We start from the raw sequence: 24,271 nt of genomic DNA on the forward strand, positions 1-24,271 counted from the left end.
AAGGCATGGAAATGTTGAAGTCAAAATTTAACATGTCTAAGTTTTCCTTTATTATTTAAGTAGATTCATGTCATAAAGTTAGTTGGCTAACTTATACAAAATGAAGCTATATTTTTAGTGTGGAACTGATGAATCACCAATTACATTGAGTTGTGCTTTCCTCAATTCTCGACGTGTTAAATCAGTGTTTTATATCAGTATCAACAAAATAGAAGCCATGCAATTTTTTTTTTATACACAATTGATTTTGTGCGTTACACAATGTGTATGTGAAAGAGATTGGTTATGAAAATCAAAAACAGTGATCTAAAGTCATAGTGAAGTTAGTTATGTATATTCTGGTTATGGTGATAAATGTGTTCATGTTCATTTTGAAACAATTGTGTTTGGAAGATGTAGCAAGAGAAAACAGTCTGAAAAGAGATTAAAAGTTCTTTGATATATATTTAAAACAGTCTCCAGTAAAACTGAAATGCCTATGAACATCTAGCAAAACTCTATTACTGGTCTATAAGCTAATACAGGATAATAATAAGTTGAGTACTCACAGTTGCCATGACAGCTCTGTGACATGTAAGTTCTGCAGCACAGACAGCAAACAACTGAGTAATCCATCCAGAGTGATTTCCATTGTTTGATTTTAAAAAAAAATGTATTTCTTCTGTATTTATAAATACAATATTTTTTCCTTTTCTACATGCAATTGGGAGCAGCGAGTATTTTAAATGACAGCCCTGTATCAGTAGGACAGGGACCTTGAAGGCTCTACAAGCTGAGAACAGAATTGTGCTCACAGTATGTCATTTGTGGGGTCTCACTCAAGCCATGCAAAAGCAGAGAAGAGTATGTTTGCTTTCCGCCAGCGTGTTTTGGTGAGAGGAAGCTAAAACAGTTGTCTCCCTGAGGTGGTGATTTAGTCCACAGACCACTAAAGGAGACAACTCTTCACACTTTGACTGTCTCTTGCTTGCAGTTTTTACAAGCTGACACTGTTCTGACTGCTTGGCTTGAGAGTATAAATACTTCTAAAGAGTCTTAGGGATGCAGAAGACTCTGTAGGTACGTAGAAGGTACAGCACTAAAATACTCAAGAGTCGCCCTTTCCTAGTGTTTCAAACCTGAAGTCAGTGTTTACTGGACATGCTGCCAATTTGTGTGCAAAGCAGTCCCCCCACCTCCTGAAATACTCTCAAACATTTGTAAGTGGGTCCAAAGTATGCGCTACCATGCAAGAGCTTCCAGCAATAAATTTGTCTGTATAAAACTCAGCAGATAAATGGCTTTCCTTGTATTCCTAGCTATTAAAATATCGGTGGGGATTAACATTTTTTTCTGCAGCATCCTCAGATCCAGAAGAAATCCCAGTATATCAAGTATCTTTGTTGTGATGATGTAAGAACTCTACACCAATGGATCAATGGCATCCGCATTGCTAAGGTAACCTCCTCTAGCCAGTCTTGCATTGTTGTCATGACTTGTTGTCATTATCTGTTTGAAACCATTTATAGTTATTTGGCAAAATACATGCTAAATCCAAATTCCTTTTATTTAACTATTCTGAATGTGAACTATACAATATTTCTTCTTATGTCCTTCATTCCCTAGAAAAATTGGACCCTTCAATTTCTGCTGTACTTTTTTGTCACGTGACATAATTCTGACTGACATCTGTGCTAGATTTCAGCCGACTCTCTTACAGACATTAAAAGGAAGGCTTGTGGGAAGAGATGAGACTTTGGGTTTGACAGAGTTTTTTTCTAAGATCCCCAGGTTGTCTTAGTTTATTTGTTGGCCCATTTCTTGCATTTATCTGGGTGGTCTGATGCAGTCTCTTCTAGCATAAAGAAACTGTTTTTATTTCTTTTAGCAATTCACTAATAAAAAGGCAAAAGATTGGGAGGAGGAAGTTGCCACTGCTGCTAAATGAAAGAAAAAGAAATTTGCACTGATTTAATTTTGTGTGAGCTCCTTTACATAGAGCCTGCTTTTTATCTCTGGGAAAAAAGAAGGTGGAATAGAGAAGCCGGAGGTGGAGATCAACAGTCTGAAAAGGGTACACAGCCTGTATAGTCGTTACATTTGTTTGTCATTTTGCTTAGTATGGGAAGCAACTGTACATGAATTATCAGGAAGCACTGAAGAGAACAGAATCGGCATATGACTGGACTTCCTTGTCTAGCTCCAGTATCAAGTCAGGCTCCAGCTCATCTAGTTTGCCAGGTAATAATGTGATCTGTCTCATAATGGAATGGAAAGACTTAATTACCTTTTTTATTCACAGTTATTTGGAGACTGCAGGAGAGGCTATTGCAGGAAATGGACTATATTAATCCAAAAACCTTTATTACTTCTAGTGGTGTGTGTTTTCAGAACACACCGTACTTCCTCATTCACTTCCAAAAGAGAATATTTTTCTGATACCAAGAAGAGGAACTTCATTTCAAATTCCTGATGCCGCTGTCTTCATCTATTTGAAAAAAAGAAATCAAGGTCCCTGTTTTAACGATGTAAACTACTTTTGTTAACTGAAATATTTGAAATTGGCAATTGCGAAATAATCCCCGCCCATAGGCAAAGATCCAGACAATCTCTTGAGAGACAAACTTTGAAAATAGTCGTTCTGCTCCTTTGTCAAATTTGTTGTGCCTGCATGAGTATGGTCTTGTTGCTCTGTTGTGTTGTCCAGACAGCAGTCTTCAGTGGGCTGGCTGTGAGCTGGAGTTTGTGCAGTCGTTAGTGGGAACAGTGTTATTTGGTGGGATAACACATTTAACAAGTGTGACCAATAAATGTCACATAGACTTGCATTATAAGCACATTAGCTCTACTCTTACATTTAGAAATGTAAACTGTTTCTTTGCTTTTTTTTTTAAACAGAATCTCAATCAAATCATTCTAATCAGTCTGACAGTGGAGTTTCTGACACCCAGCCAACTGGACATGTCCGTTCCCAAAGTATTGTCAGCTCCATGTTCTCTGAGGCCTGGAAGCGAGGCACTCAACTGGAGGAATCCAGCAAGGTAACAAGAAGACTTTAATTTGAGAACCAACACCCAACAAAATGCACAAGACAGAGTGTTACCTCTTCCACCTCTGTCTGGAATGGGGTGGATTTTTTTTCTCTTTATTACTCTATATTATTTGCATACACTGCTGCATACATTTTTTTTCAGGAACCACTTTTTCAGGGAGTTCAGACATGAAACCTTCTGCTCTTGTTTTTATTAGTGTGCACAGAACCCCCCTGGTGTTTGAAGGCATGAGACAGTCCTTCCCAAGAATCGTATTAATTAGTGTTGAGTAAAGACCAAATAAAAAGATCAGCTGTTAATAAGCTGATGAATTAAATTAATTTATTAAGATCTTTCTTCAGTTAACTAGTCACATTTTTCCATTGTAAAGATGTAAATGACAGATCTGGAGGCAGGTACACCTATTTAAGACGTGCTCTAATGTTTTTATTCCAATGGTTGCTATTATATTCTGTGGAAATGGAAGCAGTAAACATAGACACGGTTAAAGCAGAAGTACTAAAATTGAAAGTAATTGTGGATTGAGACAGATTTGATATCTGCTGTTTTTGGTAGAGAGTTAAAAAAGAAAGTAATCCATCGACTCCGAGAGCCTGTGGTGGTTTGGTTAGTTTTATGTCTGGTAGTTGGCTGGTGTAGTTCTTGGGGAGTACCTGCACACACAGCGGAACCACCACTTCAGCTGGTTGGTTGTCAGGCTTAAAGGAATTTCCAGGTTCCTGAACAGCCATGATACAGGTATTAACTGCAGCAGTTATGTGTGGAAGTGTATTGGCAGGATGCTGTGGGAAGCCATCTTCTCTCCTGTCAGTCTCAAATCTTTCCCAAACTTCAGGTTCAAGCTAGATAGAGAAGGAGGCTTTTTAAAAATAAAACCATGGGTCACTACACCTCATATTGGTGCATCAGATAAATAACTAGAAATAAGACACAACATCACATTTTCAAATAAAAAAGCACAGGTGGCACAATGTGAAAACTCACTTGGCTCTGTTCTTTGGGATTTGTAACTTTTCTGCAGTGCCTGCTGGCTTGGAAATCATCTGATTGTAATAGTGATGTAGTACTTGGCCCAGGAATGTAGCTTACTAAACTGTGATTCAAATTTTTCTACTGCATGTGTGCAACACCTGCTGCATGTTCATCAGCAGATGGCTTGTGTATGTGTACAGGGTGCATCATATCTGCAGGGACTGGGTTGATGGAAAAGACAGGGCACTCAAGTCTGTCTAGCATGTATCCAACAGAGGTGGAAGAGTACTGCTATGAGAACTGTCATGTTACTGTTTTCTGAAGTTTTGTTTTTAATGTGAACTCTTTGCTACTACGCTCTGTGAACTTCTGGAGAAAATTTTGAGATTAGCACTATGGACCGCAACAAGTCCATAGTGCTGCTGGCAATTGCTCATTTAAATAAACCCCCATAATTTTTATGTTATCTGATTAAAGCATTTTTACAAATAAAATATTCAGACTGCTCCCTATCAAAGGCCATCCATGTTTCAAGATCTCATCAATTTGAATTCCCTTCTATGCACAAATCCATTGAAAGGTACATATCCTCACATGTTAACACAGGTGAATGGAAACTTGCAAAGACTCCAAATGAAATGAACCATGTAAAATTATGATTTGAAACTATGCTAAAAAGAATTCTGAGTAAATTGTTCACAAATTTAACTTAAGCCAAACTACTGTATGTGCTTTTTTATACTGTACAGGTCTGACCAAAGGAACATAAATGCTCAATAAATTAGGCTGGTAGGGGCAAATGTTAAACTGTGGCAAGAAAGGAAACAACATTATTGATATAATTGGTATATTATTATATATATTAGTATTATTGATGTAATTTCCCAAAATGCTGCTGATTGCCCAAAGAATATTTCATTCACTTGTTCACATTCATCACAGCTGGACAGTGAAAATGTCATGTCTTGTTTTCTTGTCAGATTTTAAAAATGTTCTTTTAAATAGGGTAATACAACAGGCGTCAGAATGCGTGCTCACTGTGTGTGCTTTACGTGACAAGGAATAAGGGACAGTTCCCTGTTCAAGACTCTCTAAGGTCTTGCCATTCAGGGATAGCTGTTCTTTTATGCGCCAGTCTCCCTCTCTCGCTGTTTATGCCGCTTTTATTTTTTCCTGTTGCCTTTTGCTGTCTCAGGTGTCAAAAGTGAAGGTCAGCACACCCGTGGTGCCTTATACAGGGCAGAACTAAGGTCAGGGGATGTTACTTGTAAATTCATTAACTTGGGTGATTGGGAGAATGGTAATTGCAGACTAACATATGCAAGAGATCAAGATCTCTCCCTGTTTTGTTATGTGAACACGTTGATGAAGCTTGAGAACTTTGTTACACTCTTGCCTCACAGACCTAATGTGACAGGTAGAGGCACACCCCATGTTTGTTGTAAATTGCCCTTTGTTGTTTCTTACTCTAATCTTTTTGGTGTTGTTCCTGTGCATATAGAAACCCTGTGCACCTGTGTTTAAAACAAAGCAATATGCAAACATTCTTATACAGCGAAAATGAACATAATTGGGCTAACTTTTGGCAAAATATCTACTAATGAAGTGTAGGTACTGAGTGCGGTTAGTTGCCATGTTGGTATTGCATTTCTAATGCATGTTTCTAAGCTGTGCACTGTGAAGTTCACAACTTGGTTTGTAGCAAAACCACTTTGTATTAGGAAGTTGTTGATAAACTTGAGTAATGTAATTATCTTTTTAATTTTTAACATGAACGTAGGTATACAATTTTAGAGAAGCAATTTAACCTGAGCAAAACCCAGTGAGTAGATGAAAGCATTGCCTGCTGCTTTCCCATTGCTCCTTCCCTTAGACGGTTTTTCCCTGTCTTTCCTTTCTTTTTTCTGAATAACATAACAACTGCATGCCTAGCTTTTCTTTTCTAGGCTAACTTGTGTTGCAGGTCTCTAAACTTTTCCTTCTGGGGAAATTTTCCTAGGAAACCTTAGTTGTCCCTCTTTTTTGTGTTCGGTGTCAGAGCATGTGGAGAAGGACCTCAGAATTACGCCTTTGTAGAGCTTGCTCTTCATGTGTTTTAGAGCAGTTCAGGATTTCTGCACTGTGCAACACTAAGCTGTGTTAAGGCCTGCGCTGACAACATAAAGGCTTGTCAGACGCTCTGGGAGGCCGTGTATGGTTTAACTTCAGTCTTACAGAGCTGAAGAGATGCCTGCAGTCTCTTGCTCTGCCCAGCGTCCTTTGTTGTGGCCATTGGCACTCTGGGGAGTGTCCTGTTTGGTTCATTATGCTTGCCCGCAGGAGGACCAATGTGTCTCACTGGGTACAGCTGCCTCTCCCACAATTCTGGCATAGCTTGCAGTAGGCCTGGCCCCGCTGATTCTTGGCAGCTCCTCTGCCAGCTTGTGTGGCCAGACTGCAGGGTTCAGGCTTGATAAGTGTGAAGAACTGTCTCTTGCTGCATTGTTTTCCTAATACTTCCTGCATGCTGTGATCTGCCACTTAATTTTTAATGACAGGCACATTTAGATCTTGACTTTATAATCTCTTTGTCTCCTTCCCTCCCTCCCTCCCTATCTCTCTTTTTCTCCCTTTCCACTTTCACTAAAATTCCCTTCCCAATAGGCCCGAATGGAGCCTGCAGGTCGGCCCTTCATGTCTGTTCCACCTCCTGTGTCCCCGCAGACAAAAGTGGCGACCCCCTATGCAGCCTCACAGCCATCCCCCCCTCTGCCCCCCCCCGCCACCTCCCCCTCCTCCACCCCCACCTCCCCCCCCCTCCTCCTCGACCTCCCCTCCCCAGCCAGGCCGCCCCATCTGCCGCCTCTCCTGCCACCATGTTCGTCAAGTACAGCACCATCACCAGGCTGCAGAACGCTGCCCAGCACGGCGGGCCCTTTTCCAAGGCTCCTGCTGCACAGCAGCCCCCCCCACCCCCTCCAGCCTCGGGCAAGCCTCAGATCCTGGTGCCCCCCAACGGGGTCATGCCGCCTCCCCCCCCTCCACCACCGCCTCCCACTCCGGGCTCAGCCATGGCACAGCTGAAGCCGGCGCCTTGCGCCCCTTCTGTGCCACAGTTCACGCCTCCACCCCCCCCCCCCCAAAATCCATCAGGTGCAACCAAATATAAGCCAGGCTGCTGCTGCTGCAGCCACTGCTGCCCCCCCCGTTGCCACCCCCTCCTCCCCTCGTGCCTGCGCCCCCACCACCCCAAGCACCCCCAAAGCCTCTCGTGACAACTCTCCCTCTACAGCCTAGCGGGAAGGCAGCGTCACCAGGGGTCACACATGTCACCCCCCCTGTGTCAGTTCCCTTGCCCCTTGCAATTAAGAAACAACCGAGTGTCACCTCTTCCCAGGTGCCTCCGCTGCCCCCAGCCCCTCCAGGCCCCACTCCTCCCCCAACGTTCCCAAAGCAGCAGAGTTTCTCTGTGAAGCCGCCTCCTTCCCCTCAGTCCCCAGTGCCGTCAGTGGTGAAGCAGATAGTCAGCCAGTTCCCACCTCCTCCCACCCCACCTGCCACTGAGCCCCAGCCTCTGAAACCCCTGCCGCTGAGCGTGGCTCCCCAGTCGCCTCCAGCGGTGAAGGCGAAGCCCAAGTGGCAGCCCGCCTCTGTTCCCTCTCCGGATTTCCCCCCTCCTCCACCAGAGAGCAGCTTAGTGTTTCCTCCTCCACCTCCTTCCCCAGCTACCTCTGCAGGTTCTCCCCCCCCTGACAAATCAGGGTCTCCAGTCAAAAAGACCAGCAAGACATCAAGCCCTGGAGGGAAGAAACCACCTCCAACACCTCAGCGGAACTCCAGCATCAAATCCACCAGCTCCACTGAGTACCATGAGTCCAAGAGACCTTCAGTGGACCGCCTTGTCAGCAAATTTGCACACCCACCAGAGCCGTCAGGGTCTCCTTTGAAGGAGTCATTGCCTCCTGCAGCCCCTCCAAAGCCTGGAAAGCTCAACCTGTCTGGTGTGAGCTTGCCCATCGTCGTTCCGCAGGGGGGGATCCCAGCCAAGGCTCCTGCGCCAGGTGTGTCTGGGAAGGAACCCGTGGTTGAATTCCCTTCACCACCGTCGGATTCAGACTTTCCACCACCGCCACCTGAAATAGATCTTCCTGTCCCACCAGTTGAGATCCCATCCGTGTTTTCAGGCAGTACCTCCCCAAAAGTTGCTGTTGTCAATCCCCAGCCTCAGGCATGGTCAAAACCATCCATTAAAAAAGCCCCACCGCCCACGCGTCCGAAGCGGAATGACAGCACTCGGCTGACACAGGCAGACGTTGCAGAGCCACCGGTGACTCCTGGCCCCCAAGTGCCCACTTCACCCAAGTCCAGCCTTAGCGTTCAGCCGGGATTCTTGGCAGACCTCAACCGGACGCTGCAGCGGAAATCCATCACCCGGCACGGCTCCCTCTCCTCTGCACGGATGTCCAGAGCAGAGCCCACAGCCACCATGGACGACATGGCCCTGCCGCCACCCCCGCCGGAGCTTCTGGCTGACCAACAGAAGACGAGCAGCTTCAAGGGCAGTCATATATCTGGCTATGCAACGTTACGGAGGGGGCCGCCACCTGCACCTCCCAAACGGGATCAGAACACCAAGCTGTCGCAGGACTGGTAGTCCCCAGGGGCCGGTGCTCTCTGACTTGAGGGCTGCTCTGTGGTCAGGCAGCCTGTGATGTTATGCGCTTGGAGAGAATGTGGGGACGTGGACAATAGCCCCGTCAAAAGAGGTGATCTCAAACTGTAGCTAAGGTTAAAGAGAGACATTCCCCTTTCATGGCTAGGCCAAAAAAGTTGGGGGCTTGGGGTTGTCAATATTTTATTGGGGGAAGTGGGTAGAGAGCCATCGACTTAATCCTTTCAATTTCTTTTACCCTTCGTATGGATTGGACCAAAATCCCTTTTTCTTACTTTTTCTGCATTGGGGGGAAGATAATTTTTGTAGTGTCTGTCCATGTGAGACATGTTTGTGCATGTATTATAAGTGTAGGTATATAATATATTGTGATATATTTCGTCGCAATTATAGAAGATAACCAGAATGTTTTTGTAGAGCCGTATTTATTGTTTCAGTCATTATATTATTGGGAATAAGACTCTGTAACCAATCAAATCTTACCGTATAAGATGGAGATGTAGAGGGCACTTTAAAGAAAGGAAGAAGAAAGAAAAAGAAGTAGGAAAAAAAAAGCACCACAAACCTTTTGGCAGTTTGTGATAGGTAAATAATGGTGCAAAGCGGAGGTGTTCTGCTAGTAATTGTACATTGGTCATTGATTGAAAAATACAGACTCAACATACCAAAACATTCTGGTCATAATACTACTGAAAATGAGTATGTTCTGACAAAGAAAATAGATTTTATATATAGTGGGCTGGAGTGAAATATATTTATACTATAAAGAACCTCCTCCTTCCTTCCAAATAGTTTTAAAAAATACACTGCTACAAATTAATTGAAAATTATTTGCCCATGAAGTAACTAGGATAAATATGTATTATTCCAATCCATTATGCATTTTAAGTTTATAATAGGCTCAATCGTTTGTTTTTATGACACAAGATGACCATTTGTGTTAACCCCTCCTGAAAGCTGCCAGGACTCCTGCAATCAGTGCCAACCCACAAGGCTGACCCGTGTGGATCCATCACTTGTACGTGTCATTCTTTCCCTGAATGAACAGGTAGGTTTCTGTAGAGAACACTCTGTTCTCACACAGACACACGCTACAGCGTACAGTCTCACCTTGTCTGTGCCTGATCAGATGTATTATCTTTACAAAAAAAATAAGTGTCTGGAAACAGTTAAAGTGTTGTAATTCATTAGAAACTGTCAGGAAACTTTCCTTTCTCAGAAGAGAGAAGGGAATGGTAATTTCAGGCCAAGCACAGCTGGAATTCTCTTTTCTTTGACCTGCCAGAGGCTGTGACCAATGCATAAATCTGTTAATTATGAAGTTGCGCTTCTAGCAGTCAAGGGAGAGGACTGGAAAAAAACTTTGAGAGGCAATAACGTTTGCTATTAGTTTAATTTAAGGAGCCGTATGAGTAGGAAATAGATTATCATAATTGCCTTTTTTTTTTTTTTATTGCTACCGAGTCACAATCACCGTATCAAGTACTAGCGTCCTTCATCTTGCATTTCAGGAGTTTGATTATACAGTCTTACCTACATATTGGACACAATAAGGTATTGTAATTAGGATAAGTGGTCCTGGGTGTTATGCATGTTCATTACAGGGTAGTGGTACACAATCTTTTTAAATTAACTAAAATACTTGGACTGTACCTATGCTATCTGCAGCTGTTAACAACTTCCCTGGTCATTACAGGGATACTGTCAAGGCTCAGCTGGCAAAGGATTCTACTGTTTACCTTTATTCCAAAAGCAAATACTATATGCTATCCTCCCCCAAAAAGTGAATCAAAGGAAGTAGCCTGACCTGACAGTATCTTCAAGTGTGTAAAGCAAGACGGAAACTGATCTCTCATTAGAGTAACTCAGATTGAGAAGAAATATTGTGAGTGTCCCCTATTCCTTTTTTTATTGTGTTTTTTTTTAAGTCCAAACAATAAAATTAATATCTTTGTGAATAATTTATGAATAGGAAAAAGGTTTTGCCAATTAGAGGGGGAAAATGATACATCTATAACTATATAGTTTTAAATAAGTGCATCATGAAAAGAGAAAAATTAATGGTGCTGTCTCTGTTGACCTGTTTCATATAATTTTATAAACTCCGTTTCAGCACCTCTGGAAATTGTTTTAATATTTCTGACTAGTTTTTTTGAGCAATAACAATATACCATTGTGTGCATTTTTAAAGCACTGCTATGGAAAGGCACTTTTTTTGTATCTTTCAAATTGTTCACAAAGTTTTGTTTCTACTATTTTTGTGCTTATCAAGTGTCCTTAACAGCATTTGCATTGTTGATTTTAAGCATGCTCAGTATAGCTGGCAAGTAACTTCACAGGAAGATTGTTAAGCTATACTGCAATTCATGGGTGCTGTAATTTTCTACGTTGGTCCTCCTGCTGCTTTGTACTGTATGCAGCTCCTGGGGCTCACACCCACCAGTGCAGAAGGTGTGCAAGTACAGTCGTAGCTCCCAGCTGTTACTGATGATAGGTAAGTGGACAAATCTTCTACTCCCTGGCAGGGTGCATCTGGGCTGACACAGCACATGCTCCCAGATGAGAATCAGTCAGCGAATTCTTGCTCCCTCTGTTTTCCTTTCCTTACAAGATAGCTAGCTCCACTGGTGGGTGACGGTTGCAGCCCTTTTTCTCCTGTTCACTCAGTGCGGGTACCTCTAGGATTTGCACTTGGCAGAGCAATGTTTTAAGTGCAGTTTTTTCAGAGGCATTTGAACTTTGTTCTTATGTTCTTGTGCCCAGTTTCATTTACCCAGTATCTCCCCCAGGACAATGAATCCATGCTTAACATTGCAGGCTGCTTAACAGCTTGCTGGGAGACAGAAGTTTAACTCAAGGTTCACAGCAAAAAGAGTAAGTGTTGGCAAAGGTTGCAAGGTCGCATCCTTCTTAGTAGGACGTACTTCATCAGTCAGTAGTGATACAGAAATGTGAGTGGCTGCAGCTTTGTCTCAGATGTGTGCTGAAATTTGGATACAGAGTGATTTGGACAACCTGGTTTGCCTTTTCAGCTTATGGATCCTGGCAATGGAACTTGCTTTTCCAGTTTATTTACTGTTTTTATGACAGCAAATATCATGCCTTATTTGCTTGTGCAGTGGTCTCAGAATTGTACCATTTTATCTTGTAAAATCAGAAAATAAAGGGGCCAAAGCTCAGACACAAAACAAGATGCTTCTTGCTACAAACAGGGGCAGTAATCCTTTTCGCACTACTAAAATTAGCATGTGAGAGCTGAGATCTCATACTCTGGACCCACAGATAGCAGATGCTTTTATCCTAAAATACTGAGAGCGTATAGCTATAGTTAATGTGGCATGATGAAGTGTATATACCCTTTGGCACTTAAAGTGTATGTCAGGGAAAGCCCTGCTCCTGCAGGAGGAGCTGAGAGCTGACAGCTGCATTCTTTATGCTCTTAATTTCCTCTCTGCCAAGCAGCAGTAGCATCCACCTTTGCAGGTAGCAGGGATCTGTTCAGCCAGCAGAGAGGGGGGGAGGATCTCTGTGCATGTAGCACAGCTGTAGAAAGCAGGAACCTGGTCTTCTCAGGCACTCCAGTTTAATTCCACTCTTGTGGAATTGCTTTGGAAGGGAAAACTAGGCTCTCATAACAGCACTACTCGTAGAGGAAAAATGATAGTAACAAGAAAAGCTTTTGAGCAAGTGGTTCTGAATATATCATTGGTAATGTGGTTGAAGTAGACATGCCAGTGGTTCTGTTTTGTCTTTTAAAACCTGTGTTTGGGGGAGGAGGTTAGGCACATGTCTCACAGTAAATAAATAAATTTTTTAAAAAATCCAGTTATTGTACGTGGAAGAGGAAAGCTCCTGCTTCCCCCTGTGCAGTGGCTTTCTCCTGCAGCAAAGCACTGCTTGCTCTATCTTGGTGCATGACCTCAAAGCCAAAGAGCTCCTCTCCTGAACTTATTGTGTGATTTCCTGCAGGGCAACACAGAGTGATTGACAGACACATCAGAGAAAGAGTCAAGGTACCTGAATCACTTTGGTTTCAGGGCTGATGGGAGAGGGAGCAATATTTCAACAAGTGCATTTTAAGATTCACTGTTGTGGAGTTGCACATTTACAGGGTTTTTTTGTTGTTGCTGTTTTTTTCTAATTTCTTTGTTCTGTGCTCTTAGGCAACCAGGTAACACAAATCAGCTCAGAGAAAGTGTGGCCAGTTTTGCTCTGGGTTAAAATTATTTTTTCCACAGTTAAAGGAACCGAAAGTGCCGCTTCAACAACAGAAGGGCAAAAAAGAGAATTTTTCTGCTTATTACAGAAAACCACATAGAACTAAATTGTACTTCAGTGGTGCCGTTACAGGTAAAATAATTTCTTATTCAAAGTAAGATAGTAAGTAAGTGGGTCTTATTACGAGTACTATGTCTAATACAGAGTCATGTTAAAATCAGTTGTATCTCCTTGATTAACTGGGGCATTGTATGACTCACTGGCTGTAACTATAGGTGGGGAACACTTACCGTGTTAGAGAATTAGATTTACCATTTGAAAATCTTGTTAACGTAGAGCCAAATTCTTTTTAGAGCTGTATTGACATTTCCGTTTGATTTGTCACACAGAATTTCCGAGACTTACTGCTCTTCCTGGTTTTCATCATTTATTTTAATGTAGTGGCAGAAGTTTATAAAGGTATTTTCTGTTTGGTATATGCGTATGTGACTTCCACCTTGTCAGCACAGATGCTTTCCTGGAGTTTTCTATCAGACCAAACACAAAAGCAATATAAACTCCTGACAGAAGGTTGTGATGGTGCAGCCAGAACATATGAGGGCTTTTCGGTTGTTTGTTGTGGGTTTTTTGGTTGTTTTGTGGGTGGTGGTTTGTAGTTTTTTTTTTTTTGCCTTTCTTTTATTAAGGTTTAGATTTTGTACATGTTCAAACAGTGCTCCTAATCTGGGGGTAAAGGGACTCTTATACCTCTGTTTGAGAGGAGCTTCCCAAAGCCCCATTTTCTGGCTCCTGGTGTTTAGCTTTGCAGTCCCTTGGTTACTCGGGACAGGCTCCAAACCAGAGAGCATTTAACACTACAGGTTTTCCATAGATGTTTCTGTAATATGCTGGTGGATTTAAAAGTTTAAGTTTGGAAATATAAATTTCTCTGAAATTGAATAATTTTCCTTTTTGAATTATTTATCTCCTTCAATTTAATATATATATTAAATACATATATGAGTGACAAAACCAGCATTATATTGCAGGGGTTACCACTCACTAATACTGTGATACCATGAGTCACAGGCTTTGTCTAGTTTTGAAAAGTTTAAGACACTAAATTGCAAATGAGGTGACAACACACGCCTAGCTGTCATAAGTAAATTAAAGTAATTGCCACTAACATAGGAAAAGTAGTTATTTGGGCTGATGGATATTTGGTGCTCCGAGGCGCTGAGTAGGGCAAGGATTCAGTGAGCTCTCTTTTCAGGAAAATTGTACATCCTCGGTGAGGTGAGCTAGAGAAGAATTTGGAGGAACAGGAACTGGTGCTATATGTATGCACAGTCCCCCACAGCAGGGATTTTGTGAGGGGAATGGGTGAGAAGGAACTTGAGGAACAGGTTTTGGAAACCCCCTTATTTAACACTTAAGGCAACTCGTCTGTTAGGACACTTAGGAATGGAACCAACTGTTCTCTACAGTGGAAAACAGTTTCCTCTCACCTTTCCTAAGATGCCAAAGATGCATTCAGAGCTAAATTTCAGGTACACAGATGTTCTTGCACCAGCTGGTCCTGGAGCCAAGTGGACAGGGGCTGCAGCTGCTGTTTGGCAAGAGAGCAGGGCTGCCGCTGCTAGCTGTTGTGCATCTCTTGCCTTTGGTAACTGGGGGTACAGATCTGCAAGGGGTGGGGGCAAAGGGCGGTTTAGCGAGGGAACCTGTGCCCAGAGGCTCCCTCACTGCTGATTTGGTGCAGCACTATAAAGCTTGTACTTAAAAAAGGAAAATGAAATTCTTTCACAAGTTGTAACTGAAATCTTAGTTCTCCTTCTAGTGGACTGCCGTGGACCAGAAATTAACTGGAGTAGCAGTTTGTTTTATGGCTTACACTAATTGTTAGCGGCCACTGGTGATATCCTGTATAATACTGGGGATGCAAATGTAAGAAAAAAGTGTCATTGCAATGATGATTTTTTCTGTACAGCAAACTTGTGCTGAGTGCTATAAATACATTCATGTTTACTGCTTTAAAAAGAAAATTGCACATTCTGTCTTTCAGTGGGATTGCCTCCCCTCTTCTTCCCTTTCCAAAAAGAAAAATCAAAGCTCTTTTAGACTGATAGCTTCAGGTTGGGGGGAGCTTTGCCATATTATAAATATATATAAATATATGTATAAATATACTTTTTTAAGCATGAGAGAGGACAAAAGAAATACTACATTATAGAGTACCCAATATAGACCATTATACAATGGAATATGCACAATTCAATAAAGATGTAGTTAAATTTAATAATTGTTTTAATCCTCTGTCTTGCCATTTTCCTTTTTCAGTTCATAGCCCACATTGTCTTCTAAGGGCACCAGTGGTTCCCCTTTTAGGGATCAGATATCTGACAGCCTACAGGTTACAATTTCTGTGCTCACGCTTGATAAAATTGCTATTTATTGTTCCTTTGCACAGTTCTTTCCAGCGGGTCAGAACTGGCTGTACCAGTAACAAGGTGCACACCAGCTACAGGTCTAAAGAGGACCCAGAGTGAAGGCTCACCCTTTCCATCTGCGTGCTTCCCCAGACATACAGGGTCCTGGCATTACTCTGTACATCTCTGCTCACCCAAGAAGAGCTGATGGCTGGTAAGTGCTGGTGCAGCCCCTCTCTGGGGTCCGCTGTAGGGAATACAGCTCTGTTCATCTCTCCCTTAGGGACGCTCATAGACTAGCCATGCAGCAGTCATGAGATATTACTGCAGGGATTTGAAAGTCAGGATTATAGGAACTCAGACTGGAATTCCTGCTGACGTGGGGCAGTCATTCTTAGAGGCATTGAGGTACTTGGTCTTGCATGTAACTGAGGTAGCCTCTGCCTTGAGCCAGGAGATGGAACACCATCCTTGGGAAGCAGCAGCTGCAGTGCATGCTCTCACCTACCGGAGACGGAATGCAGCTCAGTGAAAGGAATTCACAAGCAGCACAGCTGTGTGCATACCACAAGGAGATCAGAGCTGGACAGGACACAGCACATAAAGCAAGTGTCACGGCCCCAGGGCAGGCATGTCACCACTGAAAGAAGAGCAGCTCTCGTGTTCCTGCAGGCCCAGAGGAAGGGACTTCTGCCTAAACACTGGTGGTGCAGAATGTTACTTGGGAAAGGCAAGGGAGAGCAGCTCTCCAGCCAGCTCAGACGAATCCGAGCCTAAAGCTGGTGGAACAAGATGGCAGCTCAGAGCTGTGAACATGGCTTGGGTGCCCTGTGCTGGAAGAAGAGCTGGCATCCCACCCAGTAGTGGTAACTGCAGGAAAGGCAGTCATACAGAAGTTAGTGGAGAGAGCAGCTGCTGAAGGCAGCGAGGTGGACGCAAGTCATCATACCTGTGCTGACCTCAGGAAGGGCTGACCTCAGAGCTCCTCTGGAACAGGGCTGCATACACAATCTACTTATCCCAGCCTCGACCTGTTGAAAAGTCTGTAGCAAAAGACAAGGAATGTGACGCAGCAGGGACACACTCACAGAACACAAGGTGACAGACCACATGGTGTGTGCTTTGTTTGTTTTATTTAGGGCTCGTAACAAGAGGGTTTAGTACACAGCAACAGTTAATTCCAAGTACAATTAAAAAAATTTAAAAATTGGGTTATGCACTCACTTGGAAGGTGGTTCAAATGGCACACACAAAAAAACATTACTGGCGGCACACAGCTCCCCAGAGTCCTGCAGGCTTGATCATTTACAGTGGGCTCTGCACTCATCCACTGCATCAGCAGTGCCAAAATCAAAAGCACAGGGTGCTTCTCCTCTGACTGCAAACCAACGGTGTGTGGGGGGGTTCTGCTTTCAGAAAAAAAGTACATGGACAAAAGATCCATGTTAGACACTAACATTTCCAGAGAGTTCATAGAAACTACTTGTCCATGCAAGTTGCAAAAGACACTTTTTCAAATGTGACAAGAAGCACTTGGGCTTTACAGAAAAAAAATAATCCAGACGTCAGCACTTTAGCAAGGCGCTGTAATGGAAATGAATTTGTACAAAGCTCTTCCTCATTAGTAGACAGTGGTAGGATTTTTCTGAGGTTTTAAGAGAAATAGGAACAACTACACTGCACGTATTTCAGCAGAGTCACCACACAGGTATTCAGCAGGATACTGAGTGTAGGCTTACCTCTGGCCAACGGGCTGCTGACTTTACCTTTTTGTAACGCATCTTGGAATAAGCAAAGGTACTAATAAAATGGGTATGTTCAGAGTACCAAAGGAAAAAAAAAAGTTCCTGCATTCACAGGAGGCTGCACAAAACACATCGGTTCTTTTACTTTGAATGAAAGCAGCAGAACACCGTGGTCTGTGAATTATTCTTTGTAACTGCAGTTGGCAAACCTTGGCCGCATCAAGCATTCAGCAACCTTCCCACAGAAAGGAGACAAAGGTCCCACTACTCTTGCACTTTCAAAAAAAAAAAAAAATCAAAAGGACTGTTGCTCCACACTGACTTCAGCTACTGAAAAGAAAAACTGTTCCCCTCTTGCACTATTCTGACCTCTGTGTAATACCATTTTAGCCACAAACTGTGGCTGTGCCTAATACTGAGTGATGCCAAAGGGTGAGGAAGGTGGAGAATATATCTGTAAGCACAGTAAATTCTTCAACATGGCTCCCTATAAGCTACATATAGACCATCATCTAGCTGCTCATACTGTTTTACAACACTGCCTTTTCTCAAGATTAAATACTTGTCTTAGTGAACGCAACAGTTCTGCACATTTCCCACTACCACTATTGCCAGCAAAGGCTTGTCTGACTAAAGACTGTATGGGTTTTGCAAGGTTTCTTGAAATGCTGCAGTCCTCAGTCAGTGACGCTACACTCAATGCTAAGAAACCCAGTAGAAGCCACAGCACCAGTCTCCAACAGCCTCCTCTAGCAGCTTCCAACGAGTTGCCCTGTAAATGCCACCAGATTACTAACCGAAGAAAAGTCCTGTCCTTTCCACACAAAAATGCAAAACTTTTGCATTTGATCTATGCCTGAAGGCCAGAGACATAATTAAAAGTGAGCTTGTTCCTCCTGAAGAGAGGCACAGCTACAGCATTCACTGGGAACTGCTGGACGCTGCTGAGCAGAGCACAGCAGTAACGTGCCACCCTCTGACACAGGTAGGAGACACCCCAGAAGCACAACACGCTGCACCAGTGCATGACCGTCCACCACCAGTCAGCGACTCACACATATGTGGCAGGCCGGCAGCACACCCTCTGTCCAAAAAGGAGCATCAGTCCTGTCGCTGCTTCCCGTCTCAAGGGCAGCTGAAAAGCCCAAGGTAAAAGTGCTGCTTGGCAGACGCTGCATTGCTGCCATCGTACCCTTTGGTTCTCGGCTGTCACCAAGAGTGCTGAAGAACCATGCAGAGCAGGGGACCAAGCATTCTGCCGATTTGCAAACATGGCGCTAGGGCTGCCTTGACGAGACGAGCGTGCTGGCATAAGCAGAAGACAGGCACATCCTCTTACTACAGAAAGTAATGCACAGCAAGAGCCCCCAAACAGCAAAGAAAGAAAGGTCTCAGGAGGTGTGAAAGGAGAACCACCTGTTCTAGCAAGAGCTAGCTGGTTCTCAACCTTCCTGCCACCCCTGGTAACACACCCAGCCAGAGACCAGAGGGACAGTGGGGGAGCTGTGGTGCAAACCAGCAACAAGTTCCACCTACTTCCAGGAAACCCCAACTCAACTTCCTGTTATCACTTACAACAAGACAAGGGCCACGCTCCACCTTTTGCCCTCCAGTGAGAGCAGCGGCTCATCAACGTCCGTGTCTGTGATCTCTCACAAGTCAGGCTAACAAGTCCCCTGGCACTGCCTCTGCTCTGTAGTGCCTGCTCCTGCTACTGGGCATGGAGGTGCGGTCCAGATGCATAGGCATAAAATGGGCAGCTTGGTTTTCCTGCCACTCTCAACCGTCTGCTGCAACAGCCAATGAGGGGAACAAAGAAAAGCAATCTGAGGAAAAAAAAAAACAAAAAACCACACAACAACAACATGAGACACATGCAACCCCAGCTCCCTCAGGAACAAAGGCATGAAAATAACCTGCACCAACACTAGCTGGGGACAGTCTATGACCTCCTTTCACACAGGCATGTGGCAGAGGGATAGCTGTAGTTAATAGCTTTGTCCCAAAGCGCCAAGAGCAAGGAAAAACTCTGCTACAGCAAACCAAAGCCAAATCCACAGCTAGAGAGTCCTAGTGCATAATGAAAACATCTGGCTGGGCTAATACAGCTCTCATGAAATCAGAAACATTCATTTTGGCCATACGGCACTCTTTGGCCTATTCTGGAGTGTCTCCTTCCCCTACCTCTCTCATGCACACCTGCTGCACTGATCAACGGCTTGTGATGCTGAACACCTCCCACTGTGGCAGCAGAACTCAGTGAAGAGAAGTTGTGCATCTATGTGAAATACTGAGGGTTTTTTCCACACTTCTCCCCTACCCCCCTTTTAGAAGTATATGTAAATAAGGAGGTGTGGGGGTGAAGGTTTTGGAGAAGACATACAAGGGACAAAACTGGAAACACAACCCTCACTGACTTCACTAGCATGCAGTCTATGTAACATTAATACACAAAGCCTGTTTACCTTGGCCTGGTCTATGACCATAACATCACATCATCCCCAAACAAGCCACAGAATTAAAATCTATACAAAATAAGTAGTATGCATAAAACTCAACACATTTATTTGCATTAGTACTGCATAATAAAGCTTAAAACCAGCAGGAGGTGACCCCAAAATTCCATCCAGAGCAGCTCTTACAGGACAAGCAATACCACATGCTATCTGCAGAAGCCCAACTATCTTTGGCCCATCAAGCCAACCCAGCCTTTGAAGGAGCTTGGCACATCTTCAAGGTTTTTCAGCCTCATCTTCTGTCCTGAGCTCTGACATGCATTCAGCACTTTCCAGAGTACATACTGTTCCGCTCTGGCAGCTCTCAACACAGAAAACTCACAAGATACACAACCAGCTGAACAAAAATTAAGGACGTGGGTGTGTATCACACACTATGGAAGTACACACTGTCGCTACCCATCAGTCAGAAGTATTCAAGCGCATGCTCTTACACATACTGAGTTAAAGACATGATTGCACTAATGCGTGACCTCCCAGCTGGAATACGGGTGTGCAAGGAGAGAGCATTCGCTCTCCTGTAGTAACGTTCTAAGCTGCCAAACTTGATACATTTGTGCACTGTGTGCTCAGTCTTCACCAAAAACAAACCCAGCACAGCAGAAGGCAGGAAAGCTCCAATACTCCTGGAAAACGCAATTCTTTGGTGGCTGTGTAATACTGCAGTGCAATCACCCTGATCTCTAGCCATGCTGCAAGCACCACTGCCCTTTGCAAAAGCTGTAGGCCTGCCCTGTGGCACTGGAAACAGACATTCCAGGTACTGGACAACCAGTGTTTCTAGGTATGTTCCCAGAGAAATGCGCTGAGGGAACTGAACATGGCTGCTTCCGCTAGTCTTGCTGCAAGACAGAAGGAAGGTAAAAGGGTATCTGTTCTAGCTAACGTTTATTCCAAATACTAATGCTGCCAGCTTCTACAAAGAAGACAACAGTGTCTTGGCTACACAGCTGCAGACTAAGCATGGGAGAAAGTAACTTCCATCTTTGCACTGGTTCCTTCAGAACTGTACCTTCCACCAAACTAGTTCCTTTTACACACTGTCACAGGAGTTAACGCCCTCTTTTGCAAGCTCACCGCAGATACCAATAAAACTTACCGGTATCCCCCATGCACCTCACCTGTTTGTTTCCTCTTTCTTCCCCCTTGAGCAGCTGTGGGTCCTTTTCCCACTCGAGTTTGTACCAAACCTGCACCTCCATCCTGATACTGCACTGGCTACAAAGCAAGCGGATTGTGTCAAGTCCCCCTGCCAATATTATCACAAACTCACCCTTGGCACTGCTCTCTGCACTGCTGTTTTACATACAGGCCTCAGAAGAAAGGTGCAGCGTTACCTTGCCTTTGACAAGCTACTGCTGGTACCAGCTGGAACTTGGTCAGGCGACAGTCAAAAGTTGTCCAGGAAGTTGCCCTAGCAAGGAGGCTCTCACAACGCAGGGGTCAGCTCCATTTGTGGGCCAACAGGACTGCAACAGGAGGTTTAATCGGTTCATTCTGTTAGTGCATGACATTCACCCAAAGACAGTGTTTAGTCCTTCCTGAGGGCTGACTAGTACAGCCATCATTTTACACTGATCTGCAAAGCAGAACACTGAGCAGCATTTTAACTGAAACTTAAAAAGCAAACTATTAACCCAGGGGCCTTCACTTGGTATTACTCCACCCCAGATCCACCAGTACAGCTCAAAATATCTATTTCTTCAAAATACGCAATGGAAAGGACTGGGAGAAGAGCTAGGACTACTACTAGTTACTGCTTGGATTTCCATGGGAAACCGGTACACACAACAGCCCTTTTTACTTCCACTGAAGAGATTTTGGCAACAGACATGAAGACGACAATTGCCGTTTGTCCTGCCTCTGCACAGGGCTCTCACAGTACATATGCAAATCTAGTCATCAAGTACAAAAAGCCAATTTACAATACCTGATTGGATTTTTAAGATTATATTGTGCATAAGACTAAAGTTGGGGGTAAGTTTCTCTAGTGCAAGCAGGCGTGAGTAGATCTGAACCTTAGAGGTCACAGCCCCTAGAGTTTATTCTCAGACCCCAGGAGGACCTGTAAACTTCGTTTCACCTTCACCGTCAATGGCATCTGTGAGTTCCGTTTAACCCAGCAGCACCCATGGCAGGTAGCTCGATGCGGAGCAGCACGTTTACATCAGTGCGTAACAAAAACCAAACCTGTTGCATTCAAAAGATGAGGAAATGGGGGTGAGGGTCCTCTGGGCTGCGGCCATCCTAATTGTCTAAACTAAAAGGCGATTGATTCAAAGCCAGCTCTGTGTGCCCTGGGTCAGCCTACATGTGCAGAGCAGCTGCAAAAGTGTTTAATGCTAAGATGTAACCACCTGTAAGGAAGTCAGATACACGAACGGCTTTGTGTACAAATCCCAGTGTTCCCTAGCACACAAGCGTTCTTCCAGCTGCACAGGAGTGTAGTGTAGAAACAGGAGGGACATCCACTGGCCAGCAACCCTTCACCACACACATCGCAGGACATCCCAAGTGCCAGGCACTGCTGCCAAAAGTAGTACCGTGAGGGCGCACAGGATTCCTGAGACAGATCCCAGAGCCTGTCAAAAGTCAGAATTTGACTGAAGTGTCAGCTACTCAAGGAGTTTGTTACATCTGAATGGGTCAGCTTAATTCACCATCAGATGGCTCAGGATAGCCTCTCTGCTGGCAGCCGGAAGAGCCATTTGTTCAAACAACTCAAATCACTATTGTTTTATAATGAGGAGAAAAAAAAAAAAAAAAAAAAAGAGTGGTTGTTACAATTATCCTTCATTCAGCTATTCTGGATGGGGCCCCAGAGGCTGGTGGAGATCCGGGAAGCCCTGACAGCTCCTGCAACAGGAGATGCAGAGCTCTGTCCTCGAGTCTTCACTCCGAGTAATGCATGATGGACTCTACATAGTTCCCTGGGAAGAGCCCCGTCACTCCATTCATGACTCCTTCGTACCAACCGTCATCATTCTTCTTGATGACATATATGATGGCACCTTCCTGAAATGACAGCTCGTCTTCTTTGTCCTTCGTGTAGTCGTAGATGGCCACCACTAAAGAACAGAGAATCAGAGTATGGACTGTTAGGAGAGGTACGAGCATGTACCTCAGTTATCCCCACATTTAGATATATAAAATGCACATGTGCAGTCCCATTATCAAGAAATCACTCCTATCATACATAATACCAAAGTAAGTGAAATCCACTTAAGAAATACAGAAGGAAACACAGTGCCTCTCTAAAACAAAATGCATGCCTACTGTATCATCAGGAACTTTCCCTACAACCACAGAATAGTGGGAAATACTAAACAGATGAAAGCTGCTTCAGAAAGTCAAAGAAATATGACAAAACACTGGCAAATATGAAACAGAAGATATATATCATTATCCAGATAACATTTAAAAAACTCTACAATCATACAGCATAGCTGTTAAGAAACTATTACTACAGGGAAATATTTACGGACATATACATATCTATGTACAGAGATACCTACATAACATGTATATACGCAATATGTAAGAAAGGTGTCTTAAGCATGTGCACCACTAAGATGGAAGACTCGTGAGTCTCTTAAGACTGGACATGCTTTGCATGCCCCTTACAATGAGGCCGTTATAAGAGGGCTGCGCACATGTCTCTAGGATGCTGGGCATGCTTGGCACATCCTTTAAAAGGCTCTCACAAGGATCCACGCACACAGCCCCCTTACAAGGGGTGCGCAAAGCATGCCCAGCGTCTTAGAGGTGCAGGCACGTGGCCTCTTCATGAAGAGCACGTGAAGCCCTCACAGAGTCCTATGGGCATGTGAAGAGCACCCGCCCATGCTTTAGAGTCACACAGTGGGACACTTGGCACGTTTTGTGCACCTGTAAGAGAGACTTTGCACAGCGCTGGATACCAGGAGCGTATAGAAACTATTACAAAAATAATACCACCATCTCTAGCAGCTTTAAACCTACCCTTTTCTAAGTAGGTCCGTGGTGCCCAGGGAGGGTCCTCCTCCGCGTAAGGATCGCTGTACTCCACCACTGCTGCTTCCTCCTCCTCGTAGTCCTCTGGAGGTGGGGGCGGCGGAGGGGATTCATCGAACACTGGCTCATCCACAGGCGGTGGTGGGGGAGGAGTATCTGAAACTGAAAATAAGCAGCAATGTAACCATGAGAGTATCTCTAAGAGCCATGGCTAACGGTTTAAATAAGATTCCCTGTCCCAATTATTGGCTCTGGCATCAACGTTTGGAACTTGTGAAGATACACTAGAGAATCATTGAATTCAGTGAATCAGGATCCTCCAATTAAATTATTTCCTTTTTAGCCCCCCTTAGGAACTTCTGACAAACTTGCAGAGACAGTAAAGAAAGCAGAATTCTGGCTGTACACAGATGTTTCATCCACTCGAAACAAAAGCCACATGCAGTACTAAATCATCGCACAAGGAAGCAGCAAACTTACTGTTTTCTTGAACTCTGGCCACAAATCCCATTAGCGGTAACTGTGGAGTTACCTGTAGGATGGAGGGGGGAGGAGGAGCAAGGGATGCTGCCACAGAAATTAAAAAGAGGCATTCAGTTAGAAACACAACAAAGCAGCAAACAGGAAAGTAGACATCATCACCACTCAGACAACACAGCAGTCTGCCAAGAAGCTGCAATAAAAACGATGGCATTCAAAGAAAAATGGTTCAGGGTGTTTATATTTCCAATCCTTA

The 24,271-nt window shown here is 44.0% G+C and overlaps 2 protein-coding genes across 2 annotated transcripts in view; one reads left to right on the plus strand and one right to left on the minus strand.

Annotated features, from left to right (window-relative positions):
- RAPH1 (Ras association (RalGDS/AF-6) and pleckstrin homology domains 1) overlaps positions 1-18,857 on the plus strand; it is a 95,559-nt gene extending 76,702 nt beyond the window's left edge. Inside the window, 8 exon segments of the mRNA XM_040560882.1 lie at positions 1,339-1,437; positions 2,100-2,220; positions 2,878-3,020; positions 6,648-6,755; positions 6,757-6,792; positions 6,794-7,111; positions 7,113-7,163; positions 7,165-18,857. Of these exon segments, the coding sequence (XP_040416816.1) occupies positions 1,339-1,437; positions 2,100-2,220; positions 2,878-3,020; positions 6,648-6,755; positions 6,757-6,792; positions 6,794-7,111; positions 7,113-7,163; positions 7,165-8,637 (2,349 nt within the window). The 3' untranslated portion in view covers positions 8,638-18,857.
- Positions 16,398-24,271, minus strand: part of ABI2 (abl interactor 2) — a 61,659-nt gene continuing 53,785 nt past the window's right edge. Inside the window, 3 exon segments of the mRNA XM_040560883.1 lie at positions 16,398-22,610; positions 23,524-23,697; positions 24,016-24,102. Of these exon segments, the coding sequence (XP_040416817.1) occupies positions 22,435-22,610; positions 23,524-23,697; positions 24,016-24,102 (437 nt within the window). The 3' untranslated portion in view covers positions 16,398-22,434.

Source organism: Cygnus olor, chromosome 6 (genome assembly GCF_009769625.2).
Source record: "Cygnus olor isolate bCygOlo1 chromosome 6, bCygOlo1.pri.v2, whole genome shotgun sequence".
In the NCBI taxonomy this organism is placed as follows: Eukaryota; Metazoa; Chordata; class Aves; order Anseriformes; family Anatidae; genus Cygnus; species Cygnus olor.